The 23,356-nt window shown below is 44.1% G+C and overlaps 1 protein-coding gene across 3 annotated transcripts in view; it reads right to left on the bottom strand.

Moving 5' to 3' along the window:
• Positions 1-431: 431 nt before the first annotated feature.
• Positions 432-23,356, bottom strand: part of RSPH10B (radial spoke head 10 homolog B) — a 63,563-nt gene continuing 40,638 nt past the window's right edge. For 2 of the 3 annotated variants that reach the window (XM_045461032.1, XM_045461033.1), the window contains exons 16-20: positions 22,607-22,738; positions 20,990-21,115; positions 19,012-19,105; positions 1,508-1,706; positions 432-704 (exon numbers count right to left, since the gene is read on the bottom strand). In XM_045461032.1, the coding sequence (XP_045316988.1) occupies positions 530-704; positions 1,508-1,706; positions 19,012-19,105; positions 20,990-21,115; positions 22,607-22,738 (726 nt within the window). In that variant the 3' untranslated portion in view covers positions 432-529. The remainder of the gene's footprint in view (positions 705-1,507; positions 1,707-19,011; positions 19,106-20,989; positions 21,116-22,606; positions 22,739-23,356) is intronic. The other variant, XM_045461034.1, reaches the window with a different exon arrangement.

The following is a 23,356-nucleotide window of genomic DNA, read 5'->3' as shown; positions in this document are numbered from 1 at the left end:
AAAGTTTCACTTAGTGCTGAGCGCACCTGTTCGTCAGCTTTTCTGCCTTGGTGTTTCGTCCCTGCGTGTCTGCAGTGCTGGGGAAGGCACGGGGCCGGAGAAGAGGCCGCACGTGAGGACAGGTAGGACTTGTATGTGGGTCACTTACAGGGGCAAAAGGGTGGGGGTGGGGGGGGGTCCGGGCTCGGCAGGGGGCCTGAAGAAATGTTTAAGTTTGTACACTACCACCTGTCTTCCAATAAGTTTTATCAGATTCTAAATTTCATCACCGATACCGTACTTGGATTAAAAAAGAATACATTGAACGCATGCTCATTTAATACCCATGTGTGTATTTTCATTCAGCTCTGTTTTCAGGCATGTCCGTGATTTAACTGTGTAAGAAACCTGAATTGCAGTGGGCCCAGGCAGTTATTTCAAAAACACTAAAACAAGGTACAACACAATTTTATTAGGAAACGTGTTACAGAGCTTTGGTTCTAAGCTTTTACATCTCGTTCTTGGGGTTCGTTTACAAACCCAGTAACTGTTACTTTCTCTTCTTCTTGCTTGTGACGTGCTTGCTGGATTGGGACACCACGGTGTCCTCTTTAGGGGGGCTCGATGTGAAACTGGAGGACGGGGCGTCGACCGGCTCCTTGATCACAGTGATGTCCACCTCAGAGTCTTGTTTTTTGGTCTCCTCCTCTCTCAAGCTATTCAGCCTAGGGCAAGAAGCAAACCCAGGAAGGTAGCCTTATTTACTTTTTATTTTGCAATCTCAAAACCTGTTTTATGCTATATTTGGTGTAAAGTGGGCCACACCTAGATTTCAGCAGTTTTTGCAAGCAAAACTGTAAACTCTCATCACTTTGAGAGATGAGACAGTCCGGAATGACATTTTCACGTAGCCGAACAGACTTCTGAACCCCTTTCCTCTGTAGCAACTTAGCCGCTAGCAAGTGGCCTTTAAAAATCTCGGGGCCTTTGCCCTGAAGTATAGTTTAATGCTTTCTTTACCAACAGGCTCAAGGCATGCTTTGCAAAGAGCAGGCTTCAGCACCCTGGACAGACATGACTGTACATTTCTCGACCGTGGTTCTAGAAAGGTAGCCAAACAACAGGTAGGGGTTGCTCACCACGTGCCAGGCACTGTTCTTGACACTTTACAGCATCGGCTCACTAAATCCTCACCACAGCCCTATGGGGGTTCATGTCCACTTACAGATGGGGAAACTGAGGCATGGTGACGGGCCCTGCCCGGGGCCACCTACGTGTCAAGGGGTAGGGTTGGGATCTGAACGTGGCAGCCTAGCCCCGTGGGCCTCTGCGCTCCGTGGGAGCCTTGGGGCCCAGGCATCCTCACCCCCCAAGTGAGCCAATGGCCGCAAGCAGGACCCTTCCCTGCCGTCCCATGTTCTCGGTGCCAGGGGAAGAGCTGCCTCCCTCAGGAAGCCACACACGTGTCAAGACGGGAAGGCAAGGGAGGCTCCTGCAGGAGGGGGGCTGAAGGGCTCTGGTAGGTCACCTGGCTTCCAGCTCTTCGTTTTCCAGCCTCCGCCGATGGGCCGTGGCCGCGTCCTGTAGCCGGTCTTTGCTGACTTTCTCCTTGAGGGCTTCTACACGTTTGTGTGCGTGGAAAAGCATGTTCACAAAAAAGATATACACACTCGTGATCCAGACGGTGAGTTTTTCCTTTTGTTCGTCCTTAGATTTCTCTTTTCTCTCTGGAAGAAATTTTAACTGAAATCAGCACGAAGGGCACCTGGGTGGCTCAGGCGGTTAAGCGGCCCACTCTTGGTTTGCGCTCAGGTTATGGTCTCACGGTTGTGGGATCGAGCTCCGAGTCAGGCTCTGCACTGAGCGGAGTCCGCTTGGGACTCTCTCTCTCCCTCTGCCCTTCCCCAACTCGTGCTCACTTTCTCAAAAAAACAAAAAACAAAAACAAAAAAACTCAAAAAACAAAAATAGAAAAAATCAGCACGAATACAATTCCAGGTCTTCCACTTCCTACAAGGGCTAAGTGTCCTCATGGCCCGGAAGATGGGGTGATGCTGTGCTCCCCACAACCTTGGGAGGGAACCATAAAATTTTTACTGACAACCTGAAACAAGGCAGGGGGCAGTAGACCAGAGCTTTGATCATTGACATTTTGAGTCTCCTGGTATTTTTCTGTAAATGGTGTAAGTATTTTGGTTTTCTAAAATTAAAACTATGGGAAAAAAATTTTTTTTAATTAAAACTATGGAAAATTTGCATTTTCCATGTTTCACAGGGGAAAAAAAAACCCTCTGTTTTTGCATCCATTGTCTTTAAAGGCACTTTTCACTGAGAAAATAAAGGATTTTTAACTCCGAATTGAATAAGAACATGGGTAAAATGACTGACTTCGTAGGAGTTGCTTCCCATCCAGTGGGGCCAACAGATGTCTACTTTGGAATGTGTTTCATAGTTGATTCTGGAAAGATCAGGCTTTGGGTAGTTTTACAATATCAGGAAACTCCGGGATCTCTCAAGACAGCAAGTATTTTTAGACTGTGTCTATAGCTTGGGTTTCTGTGCTGTGTGAGGGCGGGCAGGGGTGAGGCAGGTGGGGACAGGTATGACAGGTAGGGCCTGTCAGCAATTCACCCTCCTGTCCCAAGAGCCACGTGGAGGGCACAGAGTGGGACGCTGACAGGAAGAGACTTTATAGCACAGCCAGGTCTTACAAAGACCAAGGGAAGCCTTCATCTGCGCTTCCCAAGTGAGTTCCTAGGTTCTCGAACATCCGTGTAACCCGTGGCGTGCCAAGGCGTGGGGGAGTGCTGGGCGTGGAGGTAACTGATGAAAAGCGACTCACTGTGATCGTTGAGCCGGGTCCAGACTCTGGGCACCACGTCAAGGGGCTTGCACGGCCTCTGGCTTCAGCAGCAGAGCACAGCAGTTCAGAGCACGGACGAGACCAGACCAGTGAGCGTCAGGCTCGGCTCTGCCCCTTAATAGTTGTGCCCAAACTCCCTCATCTGCAATAACGGAACCGTGGGGTACCCTCCTCACAGACTCGTTGGGACAAGTAAGCGCTCAGTGATAGGCTGTGGCTTTTCCACAGGCAAATAATTACGGAATAAGAGGCCACACACTCGGAGAAAATACCTGCAAAACCTACCCGATGATCACTTCTCGGCCTTTTGGCTAAGATCAAGTGCAAAACCTACCAGATGAAACAATGACTTGTATCCAGGTGACGAAAATAGCTCCTCTCTTTGGCCTCCGTGACACAATTCAATGAAAAAATATAAGACACCACTAAGTGTTGGAGGGCACATAGAGAAAGGTCCTCCTAGATGGCTGGTGGCATAGAGAACGGCACAGCCAATTTAGGAAAACAGCCTGGCTATTGATTTTAAATGTGTATTTATTTTAAGAGACAGCAAGCAGGGGAGGGATAGAGCGGGAGGGAGTCCCAAGCCGCCAGCACAGAGCCTGAGGTAGAGCTCTATCCCACAACAGTGACATTATGACCTGAGCAGAAATCAAGAGTTGGACGTGCAACCGACAGAGCCACCCAGGCGTCCCAATTCATTTTAAACGTTAAGCATATACTTAGCATATGACACAATTCCACTGCTAGCTAGCTAGCCAAGAAAAGTGAAAATATGTCCTCCGAGCCTTGTCCTTTTCACTCTTCACGTTAGCCCAACTGTCCGTCAAGTGATGAACAGATAAAATGTGGTTTATTCAGACAACGAGACGCTACTCAGCTATACAAAGGAACAAAATAAACGTTACAACGTGAATGAATCCCAAAATAACTGTAAGTGAAAGAAGCCAGATGCAAAAGACCGATGCTGCCGTTCGTGTGGAACATCCAAGAACAAATGCGCGAGGAAAGTAAGGTCATTGGCGCCACCTCCCACACTCCACACATGTCGCCCACATACCAGCAGTGACAGTGAGCTGGGGAGTACTCACAGAACGTGGGCCAGGGAAAGACCCCAAACCTGTGTGTTAGCACCGGCTTTGGAAAAGCAAAAGGGAGGCTGCCAGGACTCGGCCTGGTACGTTGCAGGATCATGAGAACGCAGGTGGCCTTATGAATTCTGCCACAAGAGCGACCAAGGAAGGTGGAGCAGGTGTGTCCTTAGGTGGTCTGACAAAGCCTCAACCCCTAGCAAGGCTGATGGAAAATACTCTTAGTAGACACTAGGGGGTGACTGATTCCTGAGATGCAAAGACAGAAACACAAGGCTTCAAGGAACACGAACTATCTAGGAAACGTGACACCATCACGGGATCACGGTCTTCCAGTAACCAGCCCCAGATTGACCTGAACGTTTACAATAGCCATTGGAAGGACACTCTGGGAGCTACAAGCTCACACGGAAAGACGGTGCAGTGAAATCGGGAAAACAGCATATGAACAAAAGCAGTTTATGATAAGGACATGGAAAATCACAACCAAACAAATCGTGGGGCTGCATGAAAATGGAAGCACAGTAGAGCATCACCCACAGAGTGGATCACACAGAAGAAAGAGCCTGTGGATTAAAAGGAACTTTTGAATTAGTAATGTCTAGGTTTCATCAACATGGCACCATTTAGGCTCTGGGAATTCAGAGGTTATAACCAAGTCCCTGACCTTCCCCCTCCGCTGGTTTTCATGCGTACCTCCCCCGACTCTTTCCCAAGGCATAAACAGGAATCTGTTACTTTCATTTTTTCTTACTAGATTTTCAGGTCTTGGGTTATACAGATTTTGTTAAATGAATTGAAAGGGTTTTTTATGCTTTGGAGTTTTAAAAATAAGAATCTAAGAATAATTCTTATATTGGTACTTTCTTAAATTTTTTGATCATAAAATTCAATTTAGGAGAGTAATTTTTGGACAGTTTTTTTCTCCATGATCATTCAGGTTTTCTATATTATCCTGAGTCTATTTTTGTTATTAATAACCTAGGAAATAACTCAAAATTTTCAAATTTATTAAATTTTTTAAAAATATTTTATTTTTGAAGGAAAGAGGCAGAGCATGAGTGGGGGAGGAGCAGAGAGAGGAGACACAGAATCTGAAACAGGCTCCAGGCTCTGAGCTGTCAGCACAGAGCCCGACGCAGGGCTCGAACTCACGGACCGTGAGATCGTGACCTGAGCCAAAGTCAGATGCTTAACCAACTGAGCCACCCAGGCACCCCCAAATTTTTCAGATTTAATAGCTTAGAGAGGTATAGGGCATACTTTTTCCTATACTTGAAAAAATCTCGTCTGTGGGTACTTTTTCCTTCTGAGACTTTATGTGTTCTCTCACTTTCACTCTGCATTAGGATCACAGACCTCTTCTCACTAAAACTGATCATTCCGAAAGCTGGTTCTTCATGTAATTTTAGTATTTTTGTTATGTATAATTTATGAATTTTTTTGGTAATGCCTTCCTCCTGCTCTCCTTGCATTTTTTAAGGTTTATTTATTTGAGAGAGAGAGAGAGAGGAAGCATAGAGTGGGGAGGGGCAGAGAGATAGGAAGAGAAAGAGTCCCAAGCAGGCTTCATGCTGTCAGTGCAAAGTCTGTCACAGGGCTCAGTCCCACCAACTGCGAGACCAGGACCTGAGCCGAAAACAAGAGTCGGGTGCTTAACTGAATGAGCCACCCAGGCACCTTGATGCTCTCATTTTTATTTATTTTTTAATGTTTATTTTTGAGACAGAACATGAGTGGGGGAGGGGCAGAGAGAGAGGGAGAGAGAGGGAGACACAGAATCACAAGCAGGCTCCAGGCTCCGAGCCATCAGCACACAGCCCGATATGGGGCTCCAACCCAAGAAATTCGAGATGGTGACCTGAGCGGAAGTTGGACACTCAACCAACTGAGCCACCCAGGCGCCCCCTGATGCTCTCCTGTATCTTATTACTCCTCCCTTCTACCCTTTTGGGCTGAATGTTTAGGTTTTCTTAATAGCGAAAACATATTAATACTATACATTTTCTTGGGTTATAGTTTGACCATGTCTCTTAGGGAATGTTTACATTATTTCAATTTTCTAATTATTTTCAGAAATGTAATTTCATTTTTCTCTGAGAATTATTTTGAATAGGGGACCTCAAATTTAGTTGGGCTTTTTGTTGTCATTGTGTTTTTGCTTCTTTTTCATGTTAGAGAGAAAGAGAATCTTAAGCAGGCTCCACGCTCAGCACAGAACCCAACATTGGGCTCAATCCACAGCCCTGGGTTCATGACCTGAGCCAAAATCCAGATGCTCAACCAACTGAGGCGCCCCACTTTGATTTTGCTTTTAATGTTGAAGGGGTTGTATGATACTTTACTTTTTTTTTTTTTAAACTACACACACTTGGCCCTTCTTTAATAGGAAGAGTACAGTAGCATTGGACTACCCCAGCAAAAGGAGAGAGGTTAAGTTGGAAGCCAGTGTGAAAAGGGCCGAGTATCACTTGGGAGTTGGAGAAGAGGAGGCAGCAGATAGAATGCTAGAAGTATTTTACCAGGAAAAGAGAGAACATTAGGAAGAATGGCCAACTAATCTTTGACAAAGCAGGGAAGAATATCCAGTGGAAAAAAGACCACTCTCTTCAAGCAAATGGTTGGGAAAATTGGACAGCACCATACCTAGAAATCAAAAGGACAAAAGACCTAAACATAAGACAGGAAGCCATCAAAATAAAATGGGCAACAACCTCTTTGACCTCAAATGCAGCAACTTCTTACTTGATGGGTCTCCAGAGGCAAGGGAAACAAAAGCAAAAATGATCCATTGGGACCTCATCAAGATAAAAACCTGCACAGCAGAGGAAACACTCAGCAAAAGTAAAAGGCAACCAACAAAATGGAAGAAGATATTTGCAAGTGACATATCAGATAAAGGGTTAGTATCCAAAATCTATAAAGAGTATATCAAACTCAACACCCCCCCCCAAAAAATCCAGTGAAGAAATGGGCAAAAGACATGAACAGACACTTTTCCAAAGAGGACATCCAGATGGCAAACAGACACATGAAAAGATGCTCAACAGCACTCATCATCAGGGAAATACAAATCAAAACCACAATGAGAGGGATGCCTGGGTGTCTCAGTTGGTTAAGCATCCATCTTCAGCTCAGGTTATGATATCGGGGTCTGTGAGTTCAAGCCTGGCATCCAGCTCTGTGCTGACAGCTCAGAGCCTGGAGCCTGTTTCTGATTCTGTCTCTCTGCCCCTCCCCTGCTCACACTCTGTCTGTCTCTCTCTCTCTCAAAATAAATAAACATTAAAAAAAAACAAAATACCACCCCACACCTGTCAGAATGACTAAAATTAATGACTCAGGCAACAACAGATGTTGGCGAGGATGTGGAGACAGAGGATCTCTTTTGCACTGCTGGTGGGAATGCAAACTGGTGCAGCCACTCTGGAAAACAGGATGGATGTTCCTCAAAAAACTAAAAATAGAACTACCCTATGACCCAGCAATTGCACTACCAGGTATTTGCCCAAAAGGATATGAAAATGCTGATTCAAAGAGGCACATATATTGCAATGTTTATAGCAGCGCTATTGACAATAGCCAAAGTATGGAAAGAACCCAAATGTCCATCGACTAATGAATGGATCAAGAAGATTTGGTATCTATGTACAATGGAATGTTACTCAGCGATCATAAAGAATAACATCTTGCCATCTACAACCACATGGATGGAACTAGAGGGTATTATGCTAAGCAAAATTAGAGAAAGACAAATATACGATTTCACTCGTGTGGAATTTAAGATAAAAAACAGATGAACATAAGGGAAGGGAAGCAAAATTAATATAAAAACAGACAAACCATAAGAGACTCTTATTAAATACAGAAAACAAACTGAGGGTTGCTGGTGAGGTGTTGGGTGGGGGGCATTAAGGAGGACACTTGTTGGGCTGAGCACTGGGTGGTATATGTAATTGATGAATCACTAAATTCTATTCCTGAAATTATTATTACACTATGTTAACTTGGATTTAATTCTTTTAATGTAAAAAATATATAAGGAATATGAGGCACCAATTCAGAGTTTCATTGTTTTTAACTTGAGCATCTTTAAAAACCATCTCACACTATACACAAAAATAAAATGGATTAAAGACTTAACCAGAAAACTCCTAGAAGAAAACATGTGCAGTATTTTCTCTGACATCAGCCCTAGCAGCATTTTTCTTTTTTTTTCTTTTCTTTTTTTTTTTTGTAATGTTCATTTATTTTTGACAGAGAGATAGAGACAGAGCATGAATGGGGGAGGGTCAGAGAGAGGGAGACACAGACTCTGAAACAGGCTCCAGGCTCTGAGCTGTGAGCACAGAGCCCGACGCGGGGCTCGAACTCACAGACTGCGAGATCATGACCTGAGCCGCAGTCGGACGCTCAACCGACCGAGCAACCCAGGCGCCCCCTTAGCAGCATTTTTCTAGATGTGTCTCCTCAGGCAAGAGAAACAGAAGCAAAAATAGGCTATTGAGACTATGCCAAAATAAAAAGCCTTTGCACTGTGAAGGAAACCGCCAACAAGACAAAAAGGCAATCTACAAAATGGGAGATGATGTTTGGAAATGATATATCTGATAAGGGACTAATATCCAAAATATATAAACAACACCAGAAACAAATAATCCTATTGAGAAACAGGCAGAGGACCTGCATACACATTTTTCCAAAGACATTATACAGATGGCCAACAGACAAATGAAAAGATGAGGGGAGCCTAGGTGGGTCAGTTGGTTAAGTGTCCGACTTCGGCTCAGGTCATGATCTCACGGTTAGTGGGTTCGAGCCCCGTGTCGGGCTCTGTGCCGACAGCTCAGAGCCTGGACCCTGCTTTGGATTCTGTGTCTCTCTCGCGCTCTCCTCCTCCCCAACTCACACTCTGTCTCTCTCTCTCTCAAAAATAAACATTAAAAAATTTTAAATAAAAAAAAATAAAAGGTGAACATCACTGATCATCTGAAATGGAAATCAAACCACAGGGAGATATCACCTACACTTGTCAGAATGGCTAAAGTCAAAAACACAAGTGTTGGCAGGGATGTGGAGGAAAAGGAGCCCTTGTACCCTGGTGGTGGGAATGCCAACTGGTGCAGCCACTCTGGAGAATAGGATGGAGGTCTCTCAAAACGTTGAAATTACCATATGATCCAGGAGTTCCACTACTGGGTATGTATCCAAAGAAAATGAAAACGCTACTTTGAAAAAACATACACACTATGTTTATCGCAGCAGTATTTACAATAGCCAACGAAGGAAAGCAACCCAAATGTCCATCCATAGGTGAATGCATAAAGCTGTGTTCGTATAAATGTTTATACACAAGTATGTATGTATATACACATATTTATACACATATAGACATGCAGTGGAATATTACTCGGCTGTAAAAAAAATGAGATCTTGCCATTTACAACAACGTGGATGACTGTGAGGGTAGACTGTTAAGCAAAGTCAGACAAATACAATTTGATTTTACTCACATGTGGAATTTAAGAAACAAAACAAATGAGTAAGGAAAAAAACAGACAAACTCTTGAATACAAAGAATCGGTCGTTGCCGGAAAGGCAAGTGGGCGGATGGGTGAAAGTTTAAAAAGTGGGTTCAAGGGTCCACTCATCCTCATGAGCACAGAGTAATGTATACAATTATTGAATCATATTGTACACCTGAAGCTAATACTGTGGTAATTATACTTCAGTTTAAGAAAAAGTGCATGAGACTCGCGCGAGAGAACTCAACCGTAGAAGGATGTAGTCAGCAGCATCAGGCCTGAGATGTGGACGTGCAGGGCCCATGTGGAGGAACCACCGTCCTGGCAGACTGATGCAACTTGGTAAGATCCTGCTTCTAAAAGGCCACTCCAGGGCTGCCGGGGCGGCTCAGGTCAAGATCTCACTGTTCTTGAGTTCGAGCCCCCATCGGGCTCTGTGCTGACAGCTCAGAGCCTGGAGCTGCTTCGGATTCTGTGTCTCCCTCTCTCTCCGCCCCTCCTCCTCTCGCTCGCTCTCTCTCAAATAAATAAACATTTAAAAGTAAATAAAAGTCAACTCCAAGAGAAGTGACGTCACCCAGATGGTGACATAGGTCATTCCCCGACTTCACTCCCCTTCCAAAAGAAGAACCACCAACTATTCATGGACAAGACTCCGCCGAGAGAACCCTCAAATACAGGGGTGAAGCTGAAGCACCCCTGCACCACAAAGAGCAAAACAGCCCTGGAAGGGTAAGAGGGATGGCTACATGCCGACCACACTCCACCCCCAGCCCCCGCCCTGGAGGCTGGCACAGCGTCAAACTGAGAGGCCTCCCCTGAGCCTGTGCTTCCTCCAGTGGGAAAAGAGAGTCCAGGGTAGGCATCCAACTCCCCCAACACTGTGGGTCATTTCTTGGGGACCCCTGCTCTAGTCTCACCCCACGGAATTGCTAGGGAATCGGGGCGGCGGGAGGATTTGATTGTGACAGAAGGATGAGGGGCTTGAAACAGCACTGAGATCTTGGCAGACAGTCCCTACCCGCAACACCCAAGTGGTCGTCCCCAGACAGCGTCTTTGCCCCCCTACAGAACCAAGTTGACGGTGAAGTCTGACGGGGAAACTCCGTGGGGTACAGGTCAGCCTGATTCATGTTCTCAAATGAAGAGCTGCACCAGCCCTGGAGCCTGGTCGGCCCCCGGCCCAGGCAGGGGAGCAGAGTCAGAGCCTCCCTTACAGCGCCGCCCCCATCTGACCAGGGAGGCAAGGACACCCGCCCTCCTGCTGGCACAGGCCAGCAACACTCAAGCAGAAAGTATAGCAGGCAGAGCCACGCGTGGAGGGTTCCAGTGCTCTGCCCGAGCAGAGGAGCTGATCACAGCCCCACCCAGGGCCTGAGTAAAGCTCCCAGCCCTGCGCAGCCAGAGAGCCTGGCCAGAACACCTGGAAAGCCGAGTAGCCCAGCCACACTTGAGCAGACTCTGAGCGGGGCAGAGAGTCTGCAGAGCTAATCCAGAGAACGTGGGAGCATGGGTTGGCTTGAGCCAAGATCACGAGAGAATAGCCTTGCCCGCCTTGGGGCAATTTTCCCTCTCCACTCAACCGAGGAAATGAATTGATAACACTGTGTCTAGCAATGAGGTGGAGTGGGGGTGGGAGGAAGCAGTCTTTAGCCCACGCAGCAGATCTGCAATTGAACAGAGAGCACAGCCTAGGACTTTCCGTGTCTACAGAGAAAAACGAGTAACCTGCCTGGCCAGGGAATTCACTGTACGTGCTTGCCTGATTCAGGTACCCAAACAACAAGCCATGCAGACCCTGGGCCCCGTCCTGCTTCCCCGCCAGGGTAGGGAAGCTAATTCATAGTTCCGCCTACAGCTGAGTATACTCCCCAATCCCAACCAGCCGGTAAGCCTGACCAGAACACCCAGACCACCGGAAAGCCTATCCTATAGCCTCACTTGGCCAGGGAACCACGCCACCAGTCCTGCCCAAAACTGTTCTCAGTCAGTTCTCACTCACCCTCCCCCCCCCGCCTACCTCAGAGCTCGGGCACTGGCCTCACCACAAAACAGACCCGATAACAAGCCCAACTGCCCGGAAAGTACCAGCAGACACATCCCGACGCCCAAACCGAGCTGATGGGGGAGCCACTGTCTGCTAACGCGAACCTGTAGGGCCTGAAGGAGGAAACCGCTTGCTCAAATGCGCAGATACCAAAGTAAGGAATCAAGGATCGTGAAAAATCGGGTAAATAAGACACCACCAAAGGGCAGTAGAGCTAAGTAGATCTAATCAAGCTCTGATAGCTGACCCTAAAGAAATGGAGATCCATGAACTGTTGAAGCATTCAGAACGAACCTCTTGCAGAAGTTCAGTGAACTACAAAGAATGCACAACTACACAAAATTGAGAAAACAGTGAAAGAACAGAACAAGTCCAACAAAGAAGCCATCAAAAAACACAAAACCAGAAATCCTAGAGCTGAAATCTACAACTGAAGAATTCATTAGTGAGCTTTATTTTTTATTACTATTTCTTAATGTTTATTTTTGAGAGAGAGTGTGAGCAGAGGAGGGGCAGAGAGAGAGGGAGACAGAGGATCTGAAGCGGGCTCCACGCTGACAGAAGCAAGTCTCATGTGAGGCTCGAACCCATGAACTGTGAAATCATGACCTGAGTCGAAGTTGGACACTCAACTGACCAAGCCACTAAAGTGTCCCTATTACTATTTTTTTTTAATAGTAGGCTTTGAAAGCAGACTTGATCATGCAGAAAAATCAGTGACCCAGAAGACAGGGCATTTGAAGTTAGAAGAGCAAACAGAAAAAAAGGTGAAGAAAGATGATGGGACTTATGGGTCACAAAAGAAACAGTATTCCCATTATGGGGATTCCAGGAAGAGAAGAGAAAGGGGTAGAAAGTGGATTTAAAGCAATAAATAATGGCTGGAAACTTCCCAAACCTAAGGAGAGAAAAGGACCAAAGGCCCCAAATAGGTTTAGCCCCCATGGGGCTACACTGATGTACACTATAATCATCAAAAGTCAAAGAATTTTGAGAGCAAGTGTGAAGTTACAGATAAGGGATCCCCTGTATGACAAGTGGCTGATTTTTCAACAGAAACTTTTCAGGTCACGAGGAAATGGAATGAACTATTCAAATACGGAAACAAAAAATGGTCAGCCAAGAATTCTACCCAGCAGAGTTGTCCTTCAGAAATGAAGGAGAGGGACAGACTTTTCTGGGCAAACAAAAGCTGAGGGAGTTCATCACCACTAAGCCTGCCTTATAGGAAATGCTAAGGATGGGAACGGAAGCTGATGCGGCCACTCTGGAAAACAGCATGGAGGTTCCTCAAAAAACTAAAAATAGAACTACCCTACGCCCCAGCAAGTGCACTACCAGGTATTTGCCCAAAGGATATGAAAATGCTGATTCAAAGGGGCACATAAAGCCCAATGTTTATAGCAGCACTATTGACAATAACCAAAGTATGGAAAGAGCCCAAATGTCCATCGATGGTTGAATGGATACAGAAGATTTGGTATACATGTACAATGGAGTATTAGCAGTCAAAAAGAATGAAATCTTGCCATTTGCCACTACGTGGATGGAACTGGAGGGTATTAAGCTAAGTGAAATTAGAGAAAGACAAAAATCATATGACTTCACTCATATGAGGACTCTAGGAGACAAAACAGATGAACCTAAGGGAAGGGCAACAAAAATAATATAAAAACAGGGAGGGGGACAAAACAGAAGAGACTCATAAATATGGAGAACAATCTGAGGGTTACTGGAGGGGTTGTGGGAGGGGGGGATGGGCTAAATGGCTAAGAGGAATCAAGGAATCTACTCCTGAAATCATTGTTGCACTAGATGCTAATTTGGATGTAATTTTTTAAAAAAAAAAAATGCTAAGGAGAGTGCTTTGAGTGGAAATTCAATGATATAATTTACATCATAAAAACAAGAAGGTGGTGTTAAACCCACTGCTAATGGTGAACACTTCGATTCTGTAATATGGTAATAATGGTGCCTAATTCACTGAAACTCTAGTTCAAAAGTTTAAAAACATAATAAAAATAACCATAATTACAATAACATGTTATTACACAATATTAAAAACATGTAAATGGTAAGTCACATCAGTAACTTAAAATGTGAGGGAGAGAAGAAGTAAAAATATAAAGTTTAGGAACTCTAATGAAGTGATCAGTTTAAAATAGGGTGTTATAATTTAAAGACACTTTATGTGAGCCTTATGGTAACCACAAGGGGAAAATCTATAGTAATAACACAGAAAAATGCGATTTTAAAAAGAGCATACTGGGAGGCGCCTGGGTGGCCAGTTGTTTAAGCATCTGAATTCGGGTCAGGTCATGAGTTCGTGGTTCATGAGTTCGAGCCCCGCATCAGGCTCTGTGCTGACAGCTCGGATCCTGGAGCCTGCTTTGGATTCTGTGTCTCCCTCTCTTTCTCCCCCTCCCCTGCTCGCACTCTGTCTCTCAAAAAAAATGAACATTAAAAAAAATTTTTTTAAGAGTGTACTAATACCAAAGACAAGAACATGAAAAAGGCACAGCAGGATAAAAAACAAGGAACAGCAGTTCTTTGAAACAATCAGAAAACAATTAGCAAAAGAGCAGGAAGCCCTTACCTGTCAATAATTAAGGGTAAATAGATTAAATTCTCCAATCAAAAGCACAGAATAGCTAAATGGATAAAAAGACACAATCCAACGATAAGTTGCCTGTAAGAACTCACTTTACCCTTAAAGACACACACACAGACTGAGAGTGAAGGCGTAGAAAAGATAGTTCAAGCAAATGGTAACGACACCACCAAAAAGACAGGTAACGCAGACTCAAATATAAAAATGGTAACAAGATGAGTGCCTGGATAGTTCAGTTGGTTAAGTGTCCAACTCCTGATTTCAGCTCAGGTCATGATCTCATGGTTGGTGAGTTTGAGCTCCAAGTCAGGCTCTGCGCGGACAGTGCGGAGCCTGCTTGAGATTGACCGTCTCCCTTTCTTTGCCCTTCCCCTGCTTGCACTGTCTCTCTCCCTCTCTCTCTCAAAATAAAAAAATAAACTTTAAAAAATTAAAATAAAAATGGTAAAAAGGGACAGGGAAGGTCATTATATAATGATAAAGCTGTCAATCCATCAAGAAGACATAATAATTGTATTTACACTCCCAACTTCAGAGCACCTAAATAAAACAAAAACAGAGCAAAAAGAAGAAATACGCAATACAAAAATAGTTGGAGACTTTAATACCCCACTCTCAACAGTGGATAGATGATCCAGACAGATAATCAATAAGTAGACAGCAAATTTGATCAACACTATAGACCATATTGGACCTAACAGATATTTATAGAACATTCTGACAGCAGCAGAATAAACATTCTTCTTAAGCACACATGGAACATTTTCTAGCATAGACCATATGTTAGGCCACAAAACAAGTCCTAGCAAATTCAAGAAGATTAAAATCATACCAAGTATCTTCTCTGATCACAGTGATATGAAACTAGGAATCAGTAACAGGAGGAATACTAGAAACTCACAAACACATGGGAATTAACACTCTCCTGAACAACCGATGGATCAAAAAATCAAAGGGGAAATTTTAAAGTATCTTGAGATAGATGAAAATAGAAACACAATATACCAAAACTTACAGGATGCGGCAAAAGGAGTTCTAAGAAAGAAGTTCATAGCAATAAACACCTACATTAAAAAACAAGAAAGAATTCAAATAAACTAACTGAACTAAGAGTTGGTTCTTTAAAAAAATAAAATTGACAAATCTTTAGTTAGACTAACCAAGGAAAAAAGAGGAACCAAACCAACAAAATTATAAATGAAAACAAACATTGCAACTAATACCACAGAAATATAAGGATCATAAGAGGCTACTATGAATAATTATACACCAACAAATTGGACAAACTAGAAGAAATTGAGAACTTCTTAGGCACATACAACCTACCAACACCAAATTCAAGAAGAAATAGAAAATCTGAACAGACCAATTACCAGTAAGGTTGATTAGTAACCAAAAATCTCCCAGCAAAGAAAAGCCCAGGACCAGATAGCTTCACTGTTGAACTTTGCCAAATATTTGAAAAACAATTAATGCCAATCCTTCTCAAACTCTTCCCAAAAACTGAAGAGGAGGGAACATCCCCAAGCTCATTTTACAGTCAGCCTTAAACTGATGCTGAAGCCAGAAAACGACACTACCAGAAAATTACAGGTCCGTATCCCTGATGAATATAAGCTCAAAAATATTCAATAAAATACTAGCACACTGAATTCAGCGCATTAAAAGCATCATTCACCATGGCCAGCTAGGATTTATCCCTGGGATGCAAGGATGGTTCAACATATGAAAAACATATGAAAAAAACATGAAAATGTGATACATCACATTGATAGAATGAAAGAAAAAAAATTATCTGACCATCTCAGTAAACACAGAAAGAGCATTTGACAAAATTCTACATCCATTCATGATAAAAACTCAATGTTTATTTACTTTTGAGAGAGAGGCAGAGAGACAGAGTACAAGTGGGGAGGGACAGAGAGAGGGGGAGACACGGAATCCGAAGCAGGCTCCAGGCTCTGAGCTGTGAACACAGAGCCCAACGCAGGTTTTGAACTCATGAACCATGACATCATGACCTGAGCTGAAGTCAGACGCTTAACTGAGCCACCCATGCACCCCCATGATAAGAACTCTGAACAATTAGATACAGAAGGAATGAACCTCAACATATATTACAAGCCATCAGTTAACGTCATAATCAAGGGTCAAAGATTGAAAACTTTTCCTCTAAGATCAGGAACAAGAGAAGGATGCCCACTCTCACCATTTTTATTCAACATAATACTTAAAGGTACTAGCCAGAGCAATTAGGCAAGAAAAAGAATTTTGAAGTATCATGATACAAAAGGAAGAGGTAAAATTGTCTCTATTTACAGATGATATGATTTTATACATAGAAAATCCTAAATACTATACCAAAACCTGCTCATCAATGAATCCAGTAAAGTAGCAGGATATAAAATTAACGTACAAAAATCAATAGGGTTGCTATACACTAACAATGAATTGTCAGGAAAAGAAAGAAAATGATCCCATTTACAATACCATCAAAAACAATAAAATACTTAGGAATAAATTTAACCAAGAGGTCAAAGATCTCTGAGTACTTTGAGACTGGTGAAGGAAACTGAAGACAAAGATAAATGGAAATGTATCCCACATTCATGGATTGGAAAAATTAATACTGTTAAGATGTCAATACTACCAAAAGTCATCTATAGATTCAATGCAATCCCTACCAAGATTCCAATGGCATTTTTAACAGCAGTAGAAAAAATAGCTCTAAAATTTAAATTTTTCAATGTTTATTATTTTGAGAGACAGAGCATGAGCGGGCGAGAGCAGAGAGAGACAGGGAGACAGCTCTTCAGGCTCTGAGCTGTCAGCACAGAGCCTGACATGGGGCTCAAACCCACGGACCATGATTAGCTCTAAATGTATTTGGAACCACAAGAGATGCCAAAGCAATCTCAAGAAAGAAAAACTAAGCAGGAGGCATCATACTTCCTGATTTGAAGCTATGCTATACAGTATAGTAATCGTAATACTATGGTACTGGCATATAAACAGACACATAGACCAATGGAAGAGAATCAAGAGCCCAGAAATAAACCAGTATGTAGAGTCAGTACTTGACAAGGAAGCCAAAGATGTTCAATGAAGAGAAGATAGTCTCTTCAATAAGTGGTGCTGGGAAAATTGGACATTTACATACAAAGAATGAAACTAAATTTTTAATTTTTTTTTAACGTTTATTTATTTTTGAGACAGAGAGAGACAGAGCATGAGCAGGGGAGGGTCAGAGAGAGAGGGAGACACAGAATCCGAAACAGGCTCCAGGCTCTGAGCTGTTAGCCCACAGCCCGATGCGGGGCTCGAACTCACGGACCGCGGGATCATGACCTGAGCCAAAGTCAGACGCCCAACCGACTGAGCCACCCAGGTGCCCCATAAACTAAATTTTTAAAAATTATTTAAAAATTTAACTATAAGTTTAGAAAGCATAAAACTGCCAGAAGAAAACACAGGGAAAATAGTTCCTTGACATGGGTCTTGGCAAGGACTTCTTGGATATGATGCCTAAAGTACAGGCAACATAATGAGAAATAGACCACTAGGATGACATCAAACTCAGCTAATGCACAAAATAAAAAGGGAACCTATGCAATAGGAAAAAAAAAATACTTGCAAACCATATATCTGATAGGGGCTTCCAATCCAAAATATATAAAGAACTCCTACAACTCAACAGAAAAAAAAAAATAGATGAAGCATCTGAATAGACATTTCTCCAAAGAAGATGTAGGAGTGGCCAACAGGTACATGAAAAAATGCCCAACATTACTCATCATCAGGGAAATGCAAGTCAAAACCACAGTGAGAAGTCACCTCATACCTGTTAGAATGGCTAGCATCGAAGAGACCAGAGGTAACACATGCTGGCGAGGACGGGGAGAGAGCGGAACCCTCGTACACTGTTGGAGGGAATGTAAATTGGTACAACCACTGGGGAAAACCGTACGGAGGTTCCTCATAAAATTCAAAACAGAAGTACCACATAACCCCACAATTCCGCTCCTGGGAATATAGCCAAAGGAAGACACTATGTGGAAGAGATATCTGCGCCCCCACGCTCACTGCGGCCTCATTCGCAATAGCCAAGACATGGGAACAACCGAAGTGTCCAGTGGAAAAACGGATAAAGAAGCTGTGGTAATAGACACAATGGAATTTTATTCATTCGTTAAAAAGGAGGAAACCCCGCCATTTGTAACAACCTGGATGGGCCTTGAGGGCATTATGCTCAGTGAAATAAGCCAGCCAGCGAGAAAGACAAATGCTGTATGCTCCTACTTACCCGTAGAATTAAAAACAAAACAAGAAACTCATCGAAAAAGAGACCAAACTTGTGGCTACCAGAGGCTGGGGATGGGGGTAAGGAGGATTGGATGAAGGTGGTCAAAAGGCGGTCAACTTCCGGTTGAAAGGTAAGTACTAAGACGTGATATACATCATGACAACTATAGTCAGCCCTGCCATATGATACAGAAGAAAACTGTTAAGAGAGTAGATCCCAAGAATTCTCATCACAAGGAAAAAAAATTTTTTTTTCTTTTTATCAGTTATCCACACGAGGTGACGGATGTTAACAAAACGTACTTTGGCGATCATTTCCCAATATACATATGTCAAATCGTTACACCGTAACGAAATTTCGGCAGCATCGTAAATCACATCTCAGTCACACAGGAAAAAAATATAAAGGCAAACAGAAAAAACTCAGCAAGATCAGGCCTTGAAAGTAAACTTTGTTAAGCGGGTGTCAAGATTGGAAGTGGCCCTGGCAGCCTAATTACATTCTAAAAAGACGCTTGTATGTTTTTATCAACTTTATATCATTTACGAGTGACAGTTTGCAAACATTAGAGTTCAATAATGAAACTACTCACCATTTTGAGGTAAAAAAAAGGTTAGGCCTTTTCCTGGAGATTTAAAATTCAATTTGGAAATTCTTTCATCACTCAGAGACTTCCTGATCTTGGGCTTTTACATAAAAACAAAAAATCATAAAGCAAAATATGATTTCTGCATCATTGTGGACCCAAACTAATTTTCTGCATTATAAGTAATTAGAAAGTTATTAACAAAGCCATTCTTTTTAAACTAACAAAACTATTTCTGGGGCACTCGGGTGGCTCAGTCGGTTAAGCGTCCAACTCTCAGTTGTGGCTCAGGTCACGATCTCATGGTTTCGTGAGTTTGAGCCCCATATTGGGCTGTGCAGTGATGGTACGGAACCTGCTTGGGATTCTCTCTCTCCTCTCTCTGCCCCTCCCCTACTCATGCTGTCTCTGTCTCTCTCAAAATAAACAAACTTAAAAACAATAGGCTATTTCTAATTTTAACCTGCATAGAACATTGCTACTTATACAATTAAGGAAATGAGTAACAGATTTATTGTATCCATTAAAAAGTTCTTCCTAAGAAACCAGACTTCAAAGTCTTCCCTGGGTCTGTTGGGAAGGGGTTTACTATGTACCGTTAACTGTACCTATGTTCAGATATTGACAATGTTAGTTACTATATATATATATATATATATATATATATATATATATATATATATATATATATATATATGCTGTTCACACCCACATGTCTGCCTTGAACTCCGGACTTGTGTCTCCATCTGTACCACTTGGACGTCTGCTCCGGCACCTTAAGCCAACGTGTCCAAAACCAGCGCCCTAATTTTGCCCCCAAACTCCTGTCCCCCGCCCCAGCCTTGTCCTTCACGGCAAATGGCAACCACATCTTCCAGTCCTTTGGGCCAAAAAGCTTTGAATCATTCTGTCTTTCGTCATCTCTCCCTCTCAGACTTCACAGCCTTCCACAGGCCTGCACATAATTCCAAGAGCTTCCTTACTGATTCGTCAACAGTGAAGCCTCGGAGGGCCTACTGATCCTGTGCCCCGGGGCCCTCCCGTCCCGCTCAGAATGAAAGCCGGGTCCTCACGACAGCCAGTGCCCTCCTGGTCCAGCCTGCTGCCTCGCTGAGCTCACGTGCCCGGACCCCTCCCGTGCAGCTGCACTGACTGCTACGCTTTCCTTTCAAAAACCCAAATATGCTTCCACCTTGGGGCCTCCACCCAGACCAGTCTTCCTCCCGATGATCACACGCTTTGCTTCCTCACTTCCTCGTTGCGTGCTCAAATGTCGCTTCATCAGAAGACCCGTCACCGCCTCTCCGTGTCACTCAATCTCCACCACATCGCTCACGCCTTATGTGAGGAAGTGTAGCACTGTGGTCCTGGGTGCGCATTCGGGAGGCGGACTGCCTGCATAAAGACTCCCAGCTGCACTCCCTACTGGTTCTGTGGCTGTGGGCAGGTTACCTAACCTTCCAGCACCGGGGCTCCCTCCCAGAGATAGTAAGAGTACCCGACGGGGGTTGGGAGTATTAATTGAGCTCAGACTGGGAAGTGAGCACACCTGGTAAATACCCCAGGAGCCTTGGCCATAACTACCGCTCGCTTGTCTCCCTCCACTTGCTGGAATGGCAAGTCTATGAGAGTTCAGGCTCTCGCTTCCCGGCAGATCACCAGTGCACAGAGAGTGCTTGTCACACAGGAGGCACACGAAGCTTACTGATACTGCAAGCGGGTAACCATTGTTATGAGGTTGGTTGTAAATATGAACCTCTGGGGGCACCTGGGTGGCTCAGTCAGTTAAGCGTCCGACTTTGGCTCAGGTTATGATCCCACAGTTCGTGGGTTCCAGCCCCACATTGGGCTCTGTGCTGACAGCTCAGAGTTTGGAGCCTCCTTCAGATTCTGTGTCTCCCTGTCTCTCTGCTCCTCCCCTTTTCGCTCTCTCTCTCTGTCAAAAATAAACACTTAAAAGAAAACTAAGACAACAACAACAAACCTCTGATCTCCTCATTTTGCTGAGGTCAAGCATGGGTCCTAGCTTGCTTGAAGAGGACTTGGTGCTGCTGTCCTGCAGATCAGATTCCTGGCTTGTTCCTACACTTGAACTCCTGTGCTGGATGTTCTGAGCAAGGACAAACACGTAAGAGGATTTTTGGTTGCCGTGGAGACATGCACACGATTTTAACAAAGTATAGTTTACAGGTCAGCGACACCCAGTGTACTACTTGATGATTTTTTACATGTCTACCACCGGTGAAACGCTCCCCTCAGCCAACACAGTGAACATATCCCATCACCCACAAGCGTCCTGTGCCCCTTAGGAATCCAACGCCCCTTCCCTCATCGTCACCGATCTGCTGTCCCTACGGATTACTTTGCACTTTCTAGAATTTTATATAATTGGAATCACAACAGGATGTACCTTTTTTTTGGTTTGGCTTCTTTCACCCAGCATAATTTTGATTCATCCTTGTTGTATCCTCTATCATGAGTTATTTCATCGCTGAGTTATACTCCATCGTGTGGACATAATAGGATTTAGCTTGTTGGACATTTGGAATGACTTATCGAAGACCAGAAGTGAATGTGATAAGATGGTTTCTGAGGATGATCCCTAGACCAGTGTTCGCACTCGTTTACTGGAGTGCGAGTGATGCCATCCATGAAATCATGGACAAAACTAAGGTGGATGTTTGTTTCCCTCAGAGCAGAGCCCCAGACTCAGACTGTGGCCCACGACAAGGCTCCCAGATGACCTGGAGATGCCATCAGTCATATCCTCAAGCCGGAGGAGGAATATCTACTTGGTGGGATGGACTGTGAGGTGGAGTAGAACATGAAGCAAGCTCTTAGCACACGAGGAGTCCGAGATACATCAGGGGATTTCTGAGAAGTCACCCTTTACATGACAAACGATGATCTTGTACGTGTGGCTCTGAAGAGTTACCCGGCTGTGAGGTTCCACTGGCCCCCAAGATTCTCCCTGTGGGTCCAAATGAACGGCTCGAAAATCAGAAACCCTCTAAGCCTACTTGGCCTGACACCCCCACCCAAAACCAGTCTGTGTCAATCTGCCCCAGCAGCTGGACCCTTCGGTAGGTTGCTGGAGCTGCCCTGATCCGCTGAGGTCTTGAGGTCAAGTCTTGTGTCCAGCAGGCCTGACGTGTGAGCTGGCCCCATCCTCAGGGACCCATCTGGTATCTCGTGCACACTCAGGAGATATTTCTTAGCGACTTCACTCTGGGACAGGCTCTCCACTCTTGTAAATGCCAGACTGCATAACAACACACTTCGTAACAAAATACCTCAGGCGTTCTAAGCCTCCTGGTCTGCCCAGTGTTTTATTGGCCACGCTGACCTTCTTGTAGGACATCTCCACTAATGTGGCTAGGAGCCTCCACCCCTGGATCACGACCAGGGAACACGTTTTTCCCTAACTTAAAGAAAAAGGCAATATACATTCTTTCAAAATGTGAAAGGGGGTCTTAAGTCTTCTCTTCAGTCTTAATGTTATTTCCTGAAGGGTTACAAAAGCCCAAGATGGTTTTGATGACACTTTAGCCATTCCGGAATGAAACCATTCCTCGCACTGTAGATTCTAAACTATTATTACCTGATAGGGGCTTCCATGTTTGTTTCCAGGCAAGTCGTCATTCAGAAAATTCAAGTAGGATTTAGTCATTTGGTCAGTAACAGAGATGAGTGCGAAGCTTAAGAGAGCTTCAAAGAACTCCAGGAAGACCAGCTGAAATATAAGAACATACAAAGGGGCTCACTCATTCTGACCCACCCTGAGGTGGACCAGTGATCCATCTGGCTGTTGGCTTCTGTCTCCAGAGAAAGCCACTTCATTCAGCGCTCAAGTGTCGTGGGTGCACACCGAATGGAAATAAAAACTATGATATTTAAAAGGCTATGCATGGGACGCCTGGGTGGCTCAGTCAGTTAAGCATCCAACTTTGGCTCAGGTCATGATCTCACGGTTCGTGAGTTCGAGCCCCGCATCGGGCTCTGTGCTGACAGCTCAGAGCCTGGAGCCTGCTTCGGATTCTGTGTCTCCCTCTCACTCTGTCCCTCCCCTGCTCATGCTCTGTCTCATTGAAAATTAAATTAAATTTAAATTTAAAAGTAAAAGACTGTGTGTTCTATCGGTAGATTTGTTAAGTCACTTTTCTATTAGAAACATTTTATTTTATATTCACTAATTGAGGACATTTTCTTTATTTTTTAACATTTATTCATTTTTGAGAGACAGAGACAGAGCATGAGTGAGGGAGGGACAAGGAGAGAGGGAGACACAGAATACCAAGCAGGCTCCAGGCTCCGAGATGTCAGCACAGAGCCTGACGTGGGGCTTGAACCC

The sequence above is a fragment of the Leopardus geoffroyi genome, chromosome E3 (assembly GCF_018350155.1).
Source record: "Leopardus geoffroyi isolate Oge1 chromosome E3, O.geoffroyi_Oge1_pat1.0, whole genome shotgun sequence".
Taxonomy (NCBI): Eukaryota; Metazoa; Chordata; class Mammalia; order Carnivora; family Felidae; genus Leopardus; species Leopardus geoffroyi.
Note: the sequence above shows the minus strand (reverse complement) of the source record. Positions and strands in the feature narration are given on the sequence as shown.